The sequence below is a fragment of the Brassica napus genome, chromosome C9 (assembly GCF_020379485.1).
Source record: "Brassica napus cultivar Da-Ae chromosome C9, Da-Ae, whole genome shotgun sequence".
NCBI classification, from domain to species: Eukaryota; Viridiplantae; Streptophyta; class Magnoliopsida; order Brassicales; family Brassicaceae; genus Brassica; species Brassica napus.
The window spans coordinates 19,026,932-19,045,319 of record NC_063452.1 but is presented as its reverse complement, the minus strand read 5'-3'; the positions used below and the strand labels follow the sequence as shown (position 1 = coordinate 19,045,319).

Sequence of the window (18,388 nt, the reverse complement as noted above, 5' to 3'; positions counted from 1 at the left end):
ACTCCCCCTGATTTGGACATCATTGAAGGTCCTTGAGTCTTCGCATGCCAATCTGCTGCGTGAGCTTCCTGAATGTGCTGGTGGGCAATGACTTGGTGAAGAGGTCGGCTGAGTTCTCACTAGACCGGATCTGAAGGACGTTGACCTCTCCAGCTTTCTGCAACTCATGAGTAAAGAAGAACTTGGGTAGAATATGTTTGGTTCGGTTACCTTTGATATACCCGTCTTTGAGTTGAGCAATGCAAGCAGCATTATCTTCATATATGATGGTCGGACCATTGTCCTTGACCATTCCACTATCTGATCGGATGTGTTGGGTCATAGACCTCAACCATATACACTCACGACTTGCCTCATGCATGGCAAGAATTTCTGAGTGATTAGATGAAGTGGCTGCTATAGTTTGTTTCATGGAACGCCATGATATAGCAGTACCACCATGAGTAAACACATAACCAGTTTGGGACCGACCATGGTGTGGATCAGATAAGTAGCCTGCATCTGCAAAACCTACCAAACCATCTTTGGTTTCATTGGTATAAAATAGACCCAAATCCTTAGTTCCTCTTGTAGGTAACGTAAGATATGTTTAATTCCGTTCCAGTGCCTTTGGGTCGGACAAGAACTAAATCTTGGTTTACGGCAAAACATATATCTGGTCTAGTGTGGCTAGCCAAATACATTAATGCTCATATGGCACTGAGGTATGGCACTTCTGGACCTAGGACATCCTCATCGTCCTTCTTAGGACCGAATGGGTCCGTGTCCAAATCAAGGGACCTCACGACCATTGGGCTGGTCAATGGGTGAGCCAGGTCCATATAAAATCTCTTGAGTACTTTTTCAGTATATGCCATTTGATGCATAAGGATTCCTCCTTTCATGTACTCAAGTTGCAACCCCAAACAGACTTTGGTTTTACCTAGGTCTTTCATTTCAAACTCTTTCTTGAGAAATTCAACTGTTTGGGCGATTTTCCCAGAGGTTCCAATGATGTTTAAATCATCAACATACACTGCTATGATAACAAATCCATTGTTTGCAAACTTCTTTATAAAGATACATGGACTGATAGGGTCGTTCTTATAGCCTACTTTGGCAAGGTATTCGCTTAAACGATTATACCACATTTGACCACTTTGCTTAAGTACATATAAGGATTTGTTCAGCCTTATGCAGTGTTCTTCTCGAGAACCTTTGTTAGCTTTAAGCTCAATACCCTTTGGTAATCTCATATATATTTCATTATCCAGTGGACCATAAAGGTATGCGGTTACAACATCCATCAACCGCATATCCAAATTTTCTTTGATGGCCAGACTTATTAAAAAGCGAAATGTAGTTGCATCCACCACAGGGGAGTATGTCTCCTCATAATCGATGCCTGGTATTTGTGAGAATCCTTGTGCTACAAGCCGTGCTTTGTATCTTACAATTTCACCATGTTCATTTCTCTTCCTCACAAATACCCACTTATATCCCACTGGATTAATGTTAGAAGGCGTCAGGATAATCGATCCAAAGACATTCCTTTTCTTTAATGATTCTAACTCCACGTTTATGGCTTCTTTCCATTTGAGCCTATCAGATCTTTGAGTGCACTCTAGAATAGACGTGGGTTCATGATCCTTATTTAAGTCCATCATATCAAGGGCTACTTTATAAGAAAATATATTATCGATGTCGACATCTTTTCGGTTCCATCTTGTCCCAGACATAAGATAATTAATTGAGATCTCATCATTAGTACCTTCAGTACCATGAGGCTCGGCGTCCCGAGTCTCATTGGTTGGTACCTTAGGCATGGCCATTTCGGCCTTGTCTGGATAATCTATGACCTCGGTTTCTTTTGCACCTTTCTTTAATTTCCGAGGTCCTTTATCTTTGGAACCAATTGGTCTACCATGTTTGAGACGTGCTTTAGACTCTGTAGCTACTTGATTGTGTCCATCATGGACATCAATACTTATTGGTGCATTACAAGCTGGTATATAGGACTTAGTCACTCTTTTCGGGTCAGCAAAGGAATCAGGCAATTGATTAGCTAGCTTTTGCAAATGAATTATTTTCTGGACCTCTAAATCACATGATTGAGTCTGAGGATCTTGCCATGATAGGGATGTTTGATTCCATTTTATTGCTTTGCCCAGCTTGTTATTCTCTCCCCCTAATGTTGGGTACTCAGATTCATCAAAATGACAATCTGCATATCTGGCCTTAAACAAATCTCCTGTTGTTGGCTCAAGATATTTAATAATGGTAGGAGAGTCAAATCCAACATATATTTCCATCCTCCTTTGAGGTACCATTTTTGTTCTCTGTGGTGGTGCAATAGGAACATACACAGAACATCCAAATGTTTTGATATGGGACACGTCTGGCTCATGACCCGAGAGTAATTGGGATAGAGAATATTTATGTTCACTAGATGGCCTTATGCGTATCAATTCAGCAGCATGTAATACCGCATGTCCCCAAGCTGATACTGGAAGCTTCGACCTCATGAGTAATGGTCGAGCTATGAGTTGGATTCTTTTAATGAAGGATTCGGCCAATCCATTCTGTGTATGTACATGTGCCACAGAGTGTTCCACACTTACCCCCATGGACATACAGTAATCATTAAAAGCTTGGGAATTGAATTCATTAGCATTGTCAAGACGAATAGTTTTAAGTGGAAAATCTGGAAAGTAGGCTCTCAGTCTTATGATCTGGGCCAGTAATCTAGCAAATGCCAGGTTTCTAGTGGATAATAAACAAACATGCGACCATCTGGTCGATGCATCAATGAGGACCATAAAATATCGAAATGTCCCACAAGGTGGGTGTATTGGTCCACATATATCGCCTTGAATCCTTTACAGAAAGTTTAATGTTTCCTTAACCACCTTTACAGGTGATGGCCTTATTATTAATTTCCCTTGTGAGCATGGAACACATGGGAAGCTCTTAGGGAGAATTTTCCTATCTTTCAAGGAATGGCCAGTTGAGTTCAAGAGTATTTTACGCATCATAGCCGAACCAGGATGGCCGAGCCTGTCGTGCCATTGGTTAAAGGCTTCTCTGAACTCTTTAGTCATTGTGACATTAACCTCGATCAAGTTTATATGGGCACAATAAAGGACCATAGATATAGCAGGGATAGTCTCTAGGACTTTCTTATGGCCTTGGGCATTTTCATAAATCAAAATGAATTCTTTCTTTCCCTCGCCCTTAGTTTCAACATGTAGACCATTCATACGAATGTCTTTGAAACTTAACAAATTTCTCTTTGATTTAGGAGAATATAATGCATCAGAAATTTCTAGATGCGTGCCATTAGGCATCATTAAGTGGGCCTGGCCATGGCCTTCAATAAGACGGCCTGTGCCTGCTACAGTATTGATATTGGCACTTCTTAGGGTGAGGTTAACAAAATATCTTTTGTCTTTTAATATAGTGTGGGTTGATCCACTATCCACCACTAGCATGTTCTTGTCTTCTTTCATTTCTGAAAAATAGACAAGGATCATCATCTTAGACATTTCTTAAGTATAAGAATGTTTTATTTGGCTTTGTTTAAATGTTCTTAGGAAGTTTAACTGGATATATAAAATCAAATTTATTTCATAGACAAAACTTTATTTCAAAGTAGTAGAACAAAAACATAAAGCCAAAGGGAAATGCAAAGACAAAAGCAACATGATGTCGAAATCTTAATTGACCTCTTTAAGGATATCTGAAGTCTCAAATTCAGTCTGATCATCATTGTCATGGGCTTGAACATCCTCATAGTCGAGATCATTCTCATCATCATGATGGACCCAATGGGCCACAGGATTCTTTCCCTTTATGCTCTCCTGGTAGAGTTTAACAAGATGACTGGGAGTTTTGCATCGGTTGGCCCAATGATTGGTCATCCTACACCGATGGCAAGAAGATTTGGTCGACCCATGGGTTTTGAAGTCGGACTTATACCCACGGCTAGGTTGATACCCTCGGCCATTACCTCGGCCATATCCTCGGCCTCGGCTACGACCAAGGTGTTCACGTGGTTGAAACCCACGGTCACGTGGTTGAAACCAACGGTCACGTGGTTGAAACCCACGGTTACGACCTTGCCATCTTCCACGGCCTCTCATACGGCCATGGTTTGACTCTTTCTTTGGAGACTCATCTTTTGGCTCTATGGCCGCATGTGCCTCAGGTAATGCCTCACTATTCCTCATGAGTAACTCATTGTTTTGCTCAGCCAGCAACAAACAAGAGATCAAATTTGCATAGGTGGAGAAACCCTTTTCTCGGTATTGTTACTGAAGCAAAACATTGCTTGTGTGGAATGTAGAGAATGTCTTCTCTAACATGTCAGCATCAGTGATAGTCTCTCCACACAGTTTCAACTTTGAGACTATCTTGAATAGAGCCGAGTTATACTCATCCACAGACTTAAAGTCTTGGATCCTTAGGTTCCTCCAATGATATAGGGCCTTTGGTAAGAGCACCGTCCTCTGGTGATCATATCTGGATTTCAGTTCTGTCCAAAGTTCGAGAGGATTCTCAACAGTGAGGTATTGGTCTTTGAGACTTTCAGCAAGGTGATGGCGTATGATTAAGATCGCACTGTATCTATCCTTCTCAGATGACTCATTGCCATCAGTGGTACAAGCACCAAGGTTTTTGGATTTCAAGATGATCTTGATGTCAAGTGCCCATTGAAGGTAATTGTCTCCGGTGAGATTGAGGGCAGCATACTCAAGATTGTTGATTTCGATATTTGAATCAAATAATCCATAAAGGGATAAGGATTCATAATAAGATGATCAATGGGGATTTTGAATGTTTGAAATGTTTTTATATTTTTCAATCATCACTAATAAAATTCAATCATAAAAATCGATTTCAAGGTTGGTTTTAATAATAACTATGTGATCAAATGATAACTTTATAATCAAATTTTTTCAAAACAAGTATTTAAAATTTATTATATGATATACTAATTTTAAAAACTTGATTATAGTTTATAATATTTGAAATAAATATTTACTTTAGTCAAAGATTTTCATTTAAACAATCATAAAAGTTTTTCAAAAAAAAAATTCAGTTTTCAAAATCAGACATTAATGGTCAAAGATTTTCATTTAAACAATCATAAAAGTTTTTCAAAAAAAAATTTCAGTTTTCAAAATCAGACATCAATGGTCAAAGATTTTCATTTATGGGTTAATATTTTATTTATTCTGATTTTGACTGATCACAAAGGATCAAAAACGATTTTGGCTTTAGGGTGATCATGATTGTTTTATTATTTATTATTATTTTTTTTTTAATTTTGGATAATGGATTTTGCTGGTTTTGAAACCAAGCAAGAAAAAAAGTTTGATGTGTGTAATGGCCGATTTTATTTGGCAAACATCACATCAGTTTGGATTGAGGATTTTGATGGGGTTTTTGATTTGGCCAGATTATACATTCATGATTTCACATCTGGTAATTAGGTCAATCAAAGGATTGAATCATGGGTTTTTTTTTTAATCTTTCATAAAATCCGGAAACATGGATGACAAAAGGAGAGAGGAGCAGCCGATTTTATGAATGGCTTTTAGCTAAGGGGATTTGCAATCTTTCAATAATTTTGTTTATGATTCAAAAGGTTCTTAGAATCATGATTCATATAGATCATGGATTCAAGATTAATATTTGAGATGATTTTAGATCTACAGATTTTTCTCTTTTATAATATCTATAGATTTCTATTGTTTTATAAGTTATAGGATTCATATAAAATTCAGATTCATATAGATCTTTATAATCAAAATTCAGATATGTGGTGTTCTTAGATTTTAGGGTTAGATTATTTTACCTTTTCACCACAAGGATTCTGAATGGACCACCTTAAGAGAGAGAGGAAGATGATCCGCGGATAGTGGAGAGAGGTGGAGAAGTGGCCGGTGTGGGGCTGGCCGGAGGAGAGGAGGTCGCCGGTGGAGAGAGCTTCGTGCTGATAACGTGTTAAGATTTGAGAGAAGGTTTGTGAGAATGTGTTGTATATTTCTTATTGCTTACACCACTATATATAATGGTTCATACAAGGTGGAGTCAAAGGGAGAATTGATTATAAAGATACTCTACATAATGACATGGTCAAACTCATAAAGACTAAGGTTGAATGAGTCTTCCATGTGGCTGGATGTAAACCTCCAATGGACTCTAGTCTTGAACTTGTATGGTGTAGGTTATGGACCATCCACTTTATGATTCATAACATCATCGACCTTTTTAGAGTTTTTTCAATTGTTATCACCACGTGATATTATTTGGGGTTTCTGTAACAATTTTCCCAAAAATCAGAGAAATCACTAACCCTACTCTTGTCTAAACCACTATTTTCTAATCCTCTTCGATCGAATCATGGTCTTCCTTGTGTATACTCCAACGGAACATAAATCTCATTTGATTTATGTAATGTCTGACCGCCCACGACTAATAGACTATTCATCCACGCTCTTTCATTCGGTTTGTGGGCTCCATCCCGTCCAATGAACTATGTGTTAATTTTTTGAAAGCGCGATATTATTGTATTTTTATTCTGTAATCACCACATTATTTTTTTCGTGCTTTGGCCTCACTTACACGAGAATTATTTTCCAATAGTTCATCTATTCTTTCACTATTCCGGTTCAAACTCTTTTAGTTCTAGAGTTTTAAATAGATGTGTACCAAAAAAGATAAACGCACTTTGGTGATGTATATAGTCAAATCAATTTTCTAAGCTTTTTATTATACTAGGGGCTGGCCCGCCCTACGGGCGGGTAAGTTTACAACAAAATTATTTTATGTTAAAATATATTTATATTTTATAAATCATTTGAAAAAATTACTCTAAATTGAATATAATAAATATTTGTTTTCTAAGATCATCTTATAAATTAATTATTTTTTGAAGATTATATTTATTTTGTTAACATTTTTGACCTTTGTTTATAATTTTTATGTATCTGAATTTTTATTTGTTATCAAATAATGGAAATACATTTTCATTGTCCTATTTTGTTTTCAATATTCATTTTCATTTATATTTTAATGGATATACGTTTTCTTTTTGCATTTGCATGAGATTATATATGTAGTAATTTATTATATTTTCTCAATTGTCTGTTAAAGTTTTATGCCTGATTGTGGTATATCTGAATGTATTTTACCCGTGATTATGAGTGTGTGTGTTTCTAACAATGTTTTTATTCAAAACTTTCCATAACTAAATATTATTTGTTTTTGACTAATCGAGAATTATTTGCTTCACGCGGGGTTTCTAACTTTGTGTTATTGAGTTTGTGAGATTAAGCTTTGAATGATAACGTCGAAAACTATGCCATACCGAAATTAATAATAAAAAATATCCATATTATATATACACACGTTTTGTTACTATTCGGATTCTAATATGCAGAGAACACACAAAGATGTCAGCATATACATAATTCCAACCATCTTCTTCTATGTTATAAATAATAATTAGGAACGCGCATGAACGAAGGGTTGCAGGTTAGTTTGCAAAATAACAAAGGGTTGCAGGTTCCTTATAAAATTTAGGCGACGTACGCATGTTATTTTGTGAAGATCATATGTAAGCCGACTTAAAAGAAGCAAAGTTTGGTGCTTCAGAGTATGGGATAAAAACGCTAAGAGAGTTTTTAATAGGGAACATAACAAACACGAAAGTTAATCACCGAATGCTTTGATCATTGATAAAGATTATAAGTGACGGAACTAAGGTTTGGATGGTTGGGTTAAGAGAGGGTTGAATTGTTGTTTTTAATGAACATTACTAATTTAAGGTAAACACAGGCACAGCTGCTACCAATCGATGGGTAACTGCATTAGTAAATAACTAAATATTAACAACAACGAATATTGGGAGTAGTTGGACTTAGAGTACGATCAGAGACGTTGGCCACCCAACTGCTATGGCACTGGTTCTAAAATCCAGTTTACTTTTTCTGTTTTTTTTTTCTTTTTTTTTGTAATTTAACTCCATTTTACTTGCATCCCAAGTGTAGACATGAAGTCGGAAACTTTTACCCGTTATTATTTTCAGATATCATGGGGAAACCTACAGAATCAAAGTATGTTAATGGAGGTTCTTGGCTTGATTTTTGAGTAAAAATGATGCGGGTCCTCTAGGAAAAATGAGTAGCAGTAAGTGAGAAGAGAGTAATGTCTAAGTCTTATCTAAGTGAGAAGAGAGTAATCTCTAGTCTTTATCGTCTAGTCTTTGTCGTTCTAAAAGAATCTAGAGTCTTACATTAAAGAAAAATAGAGTTAGGCTACGAAGAGACTTGATTTCCTTTATATGTACGTTACTGAAGTATGAGTGGTAAGATTCTTGTGGGAACCGAAATTCGCACTGTCGATTTCCGTTTAAATTAGGAAACTAGGAAATCCCTAATTTTCCAGGGGTCCCGGAAATCTGCTAATACCACACGCCAAGCAATCAGAACACAAAGATAACAACGATAAAGAATAAGAAATCGAAAAGAGAGCAAAGTAGATCTTATTCCGAATTCGCGTTTGAGCGTTACAACAAGGTAAGAGCATGGGCTAAGAGAGCTGTCGGCAAGATTCCTAGTTTTAAAACCCTAAGACGGCAATAACCTAGTTGAGTCGCAGCTCGAATAACAAAAACGGAAATATGCCTAATTGCTCTAAGTGCTAAGTTTTCTCTGAGGAAGTCCTTTTTTCATGCTTCTCGCCTAGGACTCCTTATATACTGGCTCCTAGGTCGGTTTGTGCTTTTCCTATTCTGCCCTTAAGCCGCCATAGCATAAAAATGGAGATATTTCATTTTTTTCCGATTTTCGTAATTATCTTCAAAATTTCATATTTATCCGCGGAAACTTGACATTTATCTTTCCTTGCGAGCCAAGTGTAAACCATCATGCGGCTTACGGGCTGTTAGTTAAGAAATCGTAAGCTAGGCCTCGAGTCATGTCTTAGGTCCCTTTCGGCCGTCTTCTGACTCGAAGCGTTTATTACGGCTTCTTTCGATAAAGAACGAAATTTTCGCGGTTTTTACCGTAAAGTTTGATCGATGACTTAGAATGGCGGGAAACATGAAATGGGTTCGCTACGGTTTTCGGGAGATAGCATCGAAGGGTAGACGAGAATGCATGGACTAATTGTCGTATCGATGTTTCGGAAGAGGTCGGTCGCTACGTAGCGACCGAGCGGAATACGCGTTCGGTCGTTGCGTAGTGACCTTTTTCGAGTTCTTGTCCGCTGTCTCGTGTTTCCTCCGCAAAGCTTTTCGTAAGAAAGAATCTATTTCGAGAAAGTATTCGTCGAAGAAAGTACTCATTTTCTTCTTCGGACGTTTTGAATGTTAACTCCGTCGTAACCGTTTTTTATCCCAACAGTTAGCCCCCCAGCTCGTTAGAGTCGAGACTCTTGCGCGCGGTTTGACGATTTTGGCAAAGTTAGGCGTATTGGACGAAGTTTACTTTAAACTCTGCGGAAGAAAATTCTTGAGAAAGTATATATTAAAAATATAAAATTCCGAGCCCATACTTCTATAAGTAGTGAGCTCTTGTCATTCATTTTCTTCACACCTTCCCTTCTTCAAACCTCTGAAACCTCTCTAGCTCCAAATCTTTTGCCTTCAACATGTCTTCTTCCCACGGCGACAAGAGAAGTTCCAATGTTGAGATGGGCGAGGCCACCTCTCCGGCTCTGATTCCGACTTATCCGGTCGAAGCGCCGGCTTGCGTTGCTGACCATCTCTCCTTTCGAGAGAGACTAGTTCGTCGCAAAGCCGAGAAGGAATAGGTTCGAGCTGGCGCCGAGTTCCCATCCTATTCTGCACTGGCCATTGCTCCAGGTCACGGGACCGAGGTCGTAACTCTGCGAGACGCGGGAACTCTCGCAGGCTCGGGCGTTTCAGATGTTTCGGCGCTACCTGTCGGATCGTCCACGACTCCAATTCTTGTCGAGGATAAGGAGAGGACTGCTGACTCTATGCCTCCTCCTCCGGCCATGAAAGAGATTGTTCTAGCGCTGCACGCTCCTAGTGTTGTTCCGGTTGCTCAGCCTAAGGGCCGAAAGAGGAATTTTACCAAGGGCGGTGACGGGGAATCTTCGCAGCAAGGAGGCTCGAGCATAGCGTCGGGGCTTTGCGGAAAGGTTTGTCGCTCACATAATCTCTTGATCGTTATATATTTTTCTAAAAGACAAAATATCCCTAACTTTCTTCTCGTTTCGCAGTTCATGTTGTTGATCGATGGGATGATCAGCGAGTGCGGTTCTGAGACCAGTCGTCTTGCCGGGGAGTTGTTGGAGCTGCAGGGTAGGTGGTCTGAAACCGAGGCCATGCTGACGGCTGTCAAGGATTCTCACTCCGTGAAGGTGTTGAAACTCGAGGTCGCGATAGGGGAGCTCGAGAGGGACCTCGGGAAGACGGCGAGTTCACTGCTTAAGGAAAAGAAAGCCAAGAAGGCCAAATCTTCGGAGGTGCGTCGGCTTCAGCGTCAGATCGAGGGCGATGCAGGATTAACGAGCCGCGGGATCCGAGAGGCCACAAACGCTCTTCGTTCTGAGTTTCAGGCTCGCTTGGCGAAGATCTCTGCCTTTCTAGGCTCCCTCGAGTGCATCCGGAACAGGGATTTAGCCTTGGCGACGATTGAGGGCGGGGTGGCCGTGGTTCAGTCGTTCCAGAGTGAGACTCCTCCGACCTTAGAGGCCCGACTGTCCGGCTGCAAGGGAGATTTGGCAGTCGTGGATGGAGATTTTGATCTCATCCTAGCTGACCTGAAATCCGCGTGCTTTCTTCTGACGTGTTCAGAAGGCTCAGAGGGGAAAGATCCGGTGCTCGGAGAAAGCAGAGGTGACGCGGCTCCAGGCTTGGACAAAGCGACGGGTGAAGAGGGAGCGTTAGTTCTGAGGATGACTTTGGTTAGATCTCTTGAGAGAGATTTTTTTAATGTTTGATGTTTCGGCCTTAAATAGCCTTATTTCATTTTTCGGGACTGCCGTATGTGGCTTTGAATCCCTGCCGCTCTGCGGCTTTCTTTTTATGACAAAGTGATAGAGTTGCATTTTTCATATGTTTACGTATGGCGTGGAAGGAGGGTGATGAGTTGTCGTCTCATATCCTTCTTCGATGTGAAATGTTTTGTTCGAGATCCGTTTCGAGAGTTTTTCCGCGAGATATAGACTTTGCGGGATATCTGAAGATATCGAATATAAACATAGAGGCATGGTTTTGGGATCTCGTATCTGTTGGATATCATGCCTTGAGATGTTAGAGACCAGTGCGTTGGGTTTAGGGCAAGACCTAGGTTTACTTTCGTTTTTAAGATTTTATGCGGTGACTAGCCGGCTATCGATTTATCTGTCGCGATTTTAACCTGATTCGTACCGATTTAAAGTCCGCGATAGGTTCTCGGCTTATATGACTTGTTAGATATGAATCGAGCATCTTTCCGGAGACAATTTTTAAGCCAACCGGAAGTGCTGGACCAAAATTTTGGGTTTCTTTTATAGCGCTATTATCTTTGTGTCGGATGTACGAGAGTCATCTTCGTGAGATGGCTATGTCTGTTTAGGACGTTCGAGAGTTCGATGTGATCAGCACCGGACTTGGCGGCAGATGCCGTCGTTTAGAGTTTTTGCACAAAATATGTGTTAAAATGTTCATTTTTTGACGGAGTGTCCGTTTTCGTTGTTCGGAAGAAGTAACTCTCGAGGCATCTCTCGCGATGTCCCGCGATGCCAAAGGCTGCTTCTCCATAATGGCTGATTTATTTCCGAATATCGAAAATGTTTTGCGAATAAAAAATAATTTGCTTGGTTAAGATATGTCGGAAACATCGAAGGTGTGGTCGGATGTTTTCGAATTTGAGAGTATACGAGTATACGTATCCACTCCCCCCCCCTTTTTAATGAGGGGGGGACAGCTGAATTTGCCTTTCGACAAATTGCCTACGTACTCCTTATGGAGATCAAGCCGTCTCGTAGTTCGGTCATTGCGAGTTGGTTTGTTTAGTGATAGTATTTTTGAGATGCATTGCGTTCCAGGTCCTCGGAATTTTTATGCCTTGCATGTTGGCTATTTCGTAGGAGCCCGATCAGACGAATATTTCGATTTTATAGGGTCCTTCCCAGTTTGCTCCAAGTTTTCCCGCGTTTCGTTCAGCGGTGTTTTGGAAGACTTTGCGAAGGACCAGATCTCCTTGATAAAATCTGTGATTCCGTACGTTGGAATTATAGTACTTTACGGCTGCGTGTTGATAATTTTGGATTCGGATGAGCGCTCGATCTCGGCGCTCGTTAATGAGATCGAGATCATCCAGGAGCATGGCGTTATTGAGCTCCTCTCGTTCGGGAAGTAATATTCTTCGAACACTGGGGAACTCTACTTCGGCGGGAATCATGCATTTCGTTCCGTACACCAGAGCGAAAGGGGTTTCTCCCGTTGCTCGCCTCGGGGTGGTACGGTGGGACTAGAGGACTCCCTCGAGTTCGTCGGCCCACCTGCCTTTTTTGACCTCTAAGCGTTTCTTCAGCCCGTCGAGAATGGTTTTATTAATCGTTTCGGCTTGTCCGTTACACTGCGGATACCTGGGCGTCGACTTGTTAAGTTTTATCTTCCATTTTTCGCAGAACGCCTCGAACCGGGTGGAGATAAACTGAGATCCGTTATCGGTTATGAGCTCGTAAGGAACTCCATGCCTATAGATGATGTTTCTCCATACGAAACTTTCGACTTGGACATCTTTTATACTCGCGAACGAATCTGCCTCTACCCATTTTGAAAAGAAATCGGTGAAGACTAAAAGGAAACGCTTTTGCTTTGAATTATGAAGGGGTCCGATGATATCCATGGCTCAGCGCATAAAGGGATAAGGCAATGTGATGGAGGAGAGAACTTCGGCTGGTTGTCGGATGGTTGGAGCATGCCTCTGGCATTTTTTTCGCATTTTCGTGCGAACTTCTCGCAATCTCCGATCATCGTCGACCAGTAGTATCCATGGCGTTTGATTTTCACTGCCAGCGATCTTCCACCGGAATGGTTGCCGCAGGACCCAGAATGTACTTCCTCCATCACCTTTCTCGCTTTTTCCCCTTCCAGGCACGTCATGAGTGGTCCGGAGAATCTCCATTTGTAAATTTCGCCGTCCACTGTTACGTAGCGCGCGGCCTGTGTTCGGACTTTGCGGGCTGCCCATTTCTCGGTGGGCAGGTGTTTGTTGATAATGTAGTCTCGAATTGTCTGCAGCCATGGCGTATCGCAGCCGTAATCAGATTGCTTCGATTGCGGTTGTATCGTAACTTCTTCTTCCTCGTCATCTTGACCTTCTATGAGGTTGACAACGAATGGTGGTCCGATGCTTGGATGTTCGATGAACTCGACCGGAATTACTCTTTTAAGTCCTGGGTCAGAACTTGATGCTAAGGTCGCGAGAGCATCTGCCTGGACGTTTTTGGAATGGGGAATTCGTGTAAGGGCAAAACAGTCAACCTCTTGAGCTAGGGTTTGGACCAGTTTGAGGTACGCGTCCATCCGTTCGTCCCTGGCTTCATACTCTCCGCTGAACTGACTTGCCACTAACTGGGAGTTGCAGTAAGCATGGATGTTTCGTATCTTCAAACCGTGAGCCAAACGCAGCCCTGCGATGAGTGCTTCGTATTCGGCCTCGTTGTTTGAGGCGTGGAATTCCAGCCTGAATGATTGCTCTAAGATTTCGCTCGTCGGAGATGTGAGGCGAATTCCGATGCATGATCCCTGCTTGGATGAGGATCCGTCGATGTGGAGGAGCCATGTGGAATTTGGTTCCTCATTGGTTATGGTCCCTGTCGGTAGTTCGACCAAGAAGTCTGCAAGCACTTGTGATTTTGCGCTTGTTCTCGGTCGGTACTCGATATCGTACTCGCTCAATTCGACCGCCCATTTGGCTAATCGGCCCGATTGACTCGGGCTATGCAGAATCGTCCGCAGGGGAAAAGTCGTGAGGATGACGATCGTGTGGGATTGGAAATATAGTCTTAGTTTTCGGGCCGATGTTACGACCGCGCATGCTAATGTTTCCATTAGCGGGTACCTAGATTCGGCATCCAGCACGGTTTTTCTTATATAGAAAATAGGTTTCTGTTCGCCGTGTTCTTCCCTGATCAGGACGCCGCTCACAGCTGTTGCCGACACGGCGATGTACAAGAACAAAGGTTTCCCCTCCACGGGTTTTGCGAGGACTGGAGGGGAAGCTAAATACCGCTTCAGCTGTTGGAAAGCGTTTTCACATTCTTCCGACCATTCGAATTTTTTATTTCCCCGTAAGACATCGTAGAAGGGCAGGCACTTGTCCGTTGATCGTGAAATAAATTTGGTTAAGTGTCGCGATCCTACCGGTTAGCCTTTGGAATTCCCGCTTATTCTTTGGTGAAGCCATCTCGATCAGTGCGTTGATCTGTTTTGGATTAGCTTCGATGCCGCGGAATGTGACTAGGTAACCGAGGAATTCCCCTGACGCCACCGCAAACATGCATTTTGTCGGGTTGAGCTTCATGTTATGGGAATTTAACTGCGCGAAACATTCCTCCAGATGTGATACGTGATCCTTTGCTTGGAGGGATTTGAAGAGCATGTCGTCGATATAAACCTCCATCGTTTTACCGAGTTGTTTGGAGAACATACGGTTCATGAGTCGTTGGTAAGTTGCGCCAGCATTTTTGAGGCCGAAGGGCATTACCCTGTAGCAATAGGTTCCGCGATCGGTAATGTACGCAGTCTTCTCGTAATCGTCAGGGTTCATCATAATTTGATTGTAACCTGAGAAGGCGTCCATGAAAGACAGAAGTTCGTTGCCCGCCGTTGCTTCTACTAGTCGATCGATGTGTGGCAGAGGGAAACTATCTTTTGGACAGGCCTTGTTTAGGTCGGTAAAATCCACGCAAACTCGCCATTTCCCGTTTTTCTTTTTGACTACCATAGGGTTAGCGAGCCAGTCTGGATACCTCACTTCCGTTATTGACTCGACTTTAAGCAATTTTTTGACCTCGTTGTTTACCGCGGAAGCCCGTTCGGGTCCTAGCTTCCGCCTTTTTTGTTTGACGGGTTTGAAGGTCGGATCGATATTTAATTCGTGACATGTTATGTTAATGTCGATCCCTGGCATATCTTCCGCGGCCCATGCAAAATTATTGAGGTTCTTTTTTAGACAGGTTATGAGCTCTGTCCTCAAAGGCTCGCGGAGATTGGCTCCGATCTCGATGCATCGTTCCGGAGATGCTTCGTCGAGACAGACCGTGACCACAGGTTCGCAAGTTGGTTCGCGTTTTTCCTCTAGGGCTGTGATGTTACGAGACTGCCAGAAGAGTTCCGCCGAATCTTGACTTTGCGAATCCTTGTTGGAGACCTTTTTCTCCGCTTTTCTAGGAGTGGTCTTGAGGTCTGGTATTTTTCGTTTTTGTTCTGCGGCGTAACACACCTGTGATACTCTTGGGTTTCCCCATATTACCTCGACTCCGTTAGGGGTTGGGAACTTGAGGCAAAGATGGTACGTTGATGGGATGGCACGCATGGTGTTCAACCATGGTGTTCCCATGATAACGTTGTAAGATTCGGAACGGTCAACAACTAGAAACTCTGTGACTCTTGTCACGGTTCCGGCTTAGACCACGAGATTAATCGACCCGTAGGCCACAGTTGTTTCTCCCGAAAGTCCCAGTAGTGGGCTAGGGTATTTCACGATTTTGGATTGATCTATTCCCATTTTTTCGAGAGTATCCTTGAAGATGATATCGGCCGAACTTCCGGTGTCGATTAGCACCCTAGCGACGTCGACATCTCGGATTGTCAGCTCGATAACAAGGAGGTTCTTTCGAGGTTTGGCTCGATCGACCGTTGCTCCCCCTTGAACGAGATGACGTTCGCGCACGTCGAGTCTTGCATATCGTTCCTGATCGTTAAGTGGCTTTTGCGGGTTAGATTGATCCGTAGAGCCCCCTCCTTCTAGCGCCAAACTGTGGGAACCAAAATTCGCACTGTCGATTTCCGTTTAAATTAGGAAACTAGGAAATCCCTAATTTCCCAGAGTTCCCGGATATCTGCTAATACCACACGCCAAGCAATCAGAACACAAAAATAACAACGATAAAGAATAAGAAATCGAAAAGAGAGCAAATTAGATCTTATTCCGAATTCACGTTTGAGCGTTACAACAAGGTAAGAGCCTGGGCTACGAGAGCTGTCGGCAAGATTCCTAGTTTTAAAACCCTAAGACGGCAATAACCTAGTTGAGTCGCAGCTCGAATAACAAAAACGGAAATATGCCTAATTGCTCTAAGTGCTAAGTTTTCTCTGAGGAAGTCTTTTTTTTCATGCTTCTCGCCTAGGACTCCTTATATACTTGCTCCTAGGTCGGTTTCCGCTTTTCCTCTTCTGCCCTTAAGCCGTCATAGCGTAAAAATGGAGATATTCCATTTTTTTCCGATCTTCGTAATTATCTTCAAAATTTCGTATTTATCCGCGGAAACTTGACATTTATCTTTCCTTGCAAGCTAAGCGTAAACCGTCATGCGGCTTACGGGCTGTTAGTTAAGAAATCGTAAGATGGGCATCGAGTCATGTCTTATGTCCCTTTGGGCCGTCTTCTGACTCGAAGCGTTTATTACGGCTTCTTTCGATAAAGAACGAACTTTCCGCGGTTATTACCGTAAAGTTTGATCGATGACTTAGAATGGCGGAAAACATGAAATGGGTTCGCTACGGTCTTCGGGAGATAGCATCGAAAAGAATCTATTTCGAGAAAGTATTCGTCGAAGAAAGTTCTCATTTTCTTCTTCGGACGTTTTGAATGTTAACTCCGTCGTAACCGTTTTTGACCCCAACAATTCTCACTTCTCAGTATGTTACAATAGTTTTTTGTGCTAGGTGATGATTCTCAGTATGTTACAGAAGTTTTTGTATTAGGTGATCGTCTTTTTGACTAAACATGACGAAAATATAATGTAAATGGATTTTTAATTTCGTTTTCATATCGAGTGTGGATTTGGGTAAGAGTGCTTGCATATAGATAGATATATATGTAAAATTAACAACTCAAAATGTTAACTAAGTAACAAAACCAAAAGGGAGAGAAATCTTGAATTAGATGGTGGAGTAACTGTCTTAACCCTTATTTGGAAAACATAAAGTGAGTTCAATTAACTAATGCATGGGAGAATTCGATGAATATGTTTCTGTATAATGCTCAATGTAGGAAACTAAGTCCAGACTTTTTTGGATGGGTTCCTTGGGTCTTGCTCCTCACCTTGTCCCTGACGTTCATCAAAGCACACATTAGTAAATCCTAAATAAAATGAAACAGTATAGTATATGCTTATATTATGGTCAGATTACAAACCATTGGATGAGGAACCTCTACAGCCCTGAAATTTGTCACCTTAGTCATAGCTGCGTCAAATGCTACAATACAGCCGAATCTTCAGCCGCTGCACCTTATAAAACATCAACGTTTCAATTCAAAGAAAGTAGTGAGTTTCAAATAATTAAAGAACTTATGTGATATTAAGAGGTTTAAGATATATGCTTAAGGAGAGAACCTAAGAACATTAAAAGCACTTGCGTTAGGCGCTATAGTTTTCTGAAACACTTGGCACATGAGATGTAGCACCATCTGTTTGTAGTTCCAATATAACTTTGGTTGTTTATAGAAACTCAATAACCTGCCTGTGAATGAGGTACATGGGTTTAATATTCCAAGTATGAGAAAACTTGAGAAGGTGGTAATTAAGAAAACATACTTGTGGTGGTGACTCCATAAAGTAGGTCGTCAACTACGCTAATGAAACAGTCTCCAGCTCCTTGACACCACCTTACTATGTCACACTGGTGGAGTCACCACCGGCTGTGGCACACAATCTGGAAGTGGGATGAAAGCAGAACGTGAGGAAGAAGGTCCTATGCTCCTATGTGTGAACATGTTCTATCTAATGCATTACATTTAAGGTCCTTCATATTTGTCAATATCACAAACTTGAGGTACTTAAAGTAGAATTATCAGTCGTACATGTCAAAGACTTCTTTCCCAGCTGCGGTATCAGAGTGAAAGTAGAGATGTGTGCCAGAAGTACCGTTCAAAAATAAATGGCCTGAGAAGAAACACGGAAATTAATAAGGGGTACTTAAGTACTAAATATATAGAAACTAACATGCTTTTGACGAATATATATGTATGTAGGCAACCAAAATTCAGAAACACAAAACACGCTTACCCCCAACTATCTTAGGATTCACGCTTGTAGCAATAACGACTCTCGGCTTTCTCCCATAACTGTCTAATTTGGTATGGAATGCAAGAGCCAAGGAATCAAACATACTCACACAAACGTTTTTACCACTGCAGAGAGAGAACAACCA

At 41.5% G+C, this 18,388-nt stretch overlaps 1 protein-coding gene across 1 annotated transcript; it reads right to left on the bottom strand.

Annotated features, from left to right (window-relative positions):
- Window positions 1-4,289: 4,289 nt before the first annotated feature.
- Window positions 4,290-17,420, bottom strand: LOC125592514. Its single transcript, XM_048767729.1, has 2 exons — window positions 17,373-17,420; window positions 4,290-4,730 (listed from the first exon to the last, which is right to left on the bottom strand). Exons 1-2 carry the CDS (start codon window positions 17,418-17,420, stop codon window positions 4,290-4,292), a joined length of 489 nt encoding a protein of 162 aa, XP_048623686.1.
- Window positions 17,421-18,388: the final 968 nt, after the last annotated feature.

Coding starts and splice junctions, on each gene's coding strand:
- LOC125592514 (XM_048767729.1), bottom strand. CDS start 17,420: ATGACTAAGGTGACAAATTTCAGGGCTGTAGAGGTTCCTCATCCAATG. Junction 4,731..17,372: donor TAGAGGTTCCTCATCCAATG/GTTTGTAATCTG, acceptor AACAATCTTGAG/TATGCTGCCCTCAATCTCAC.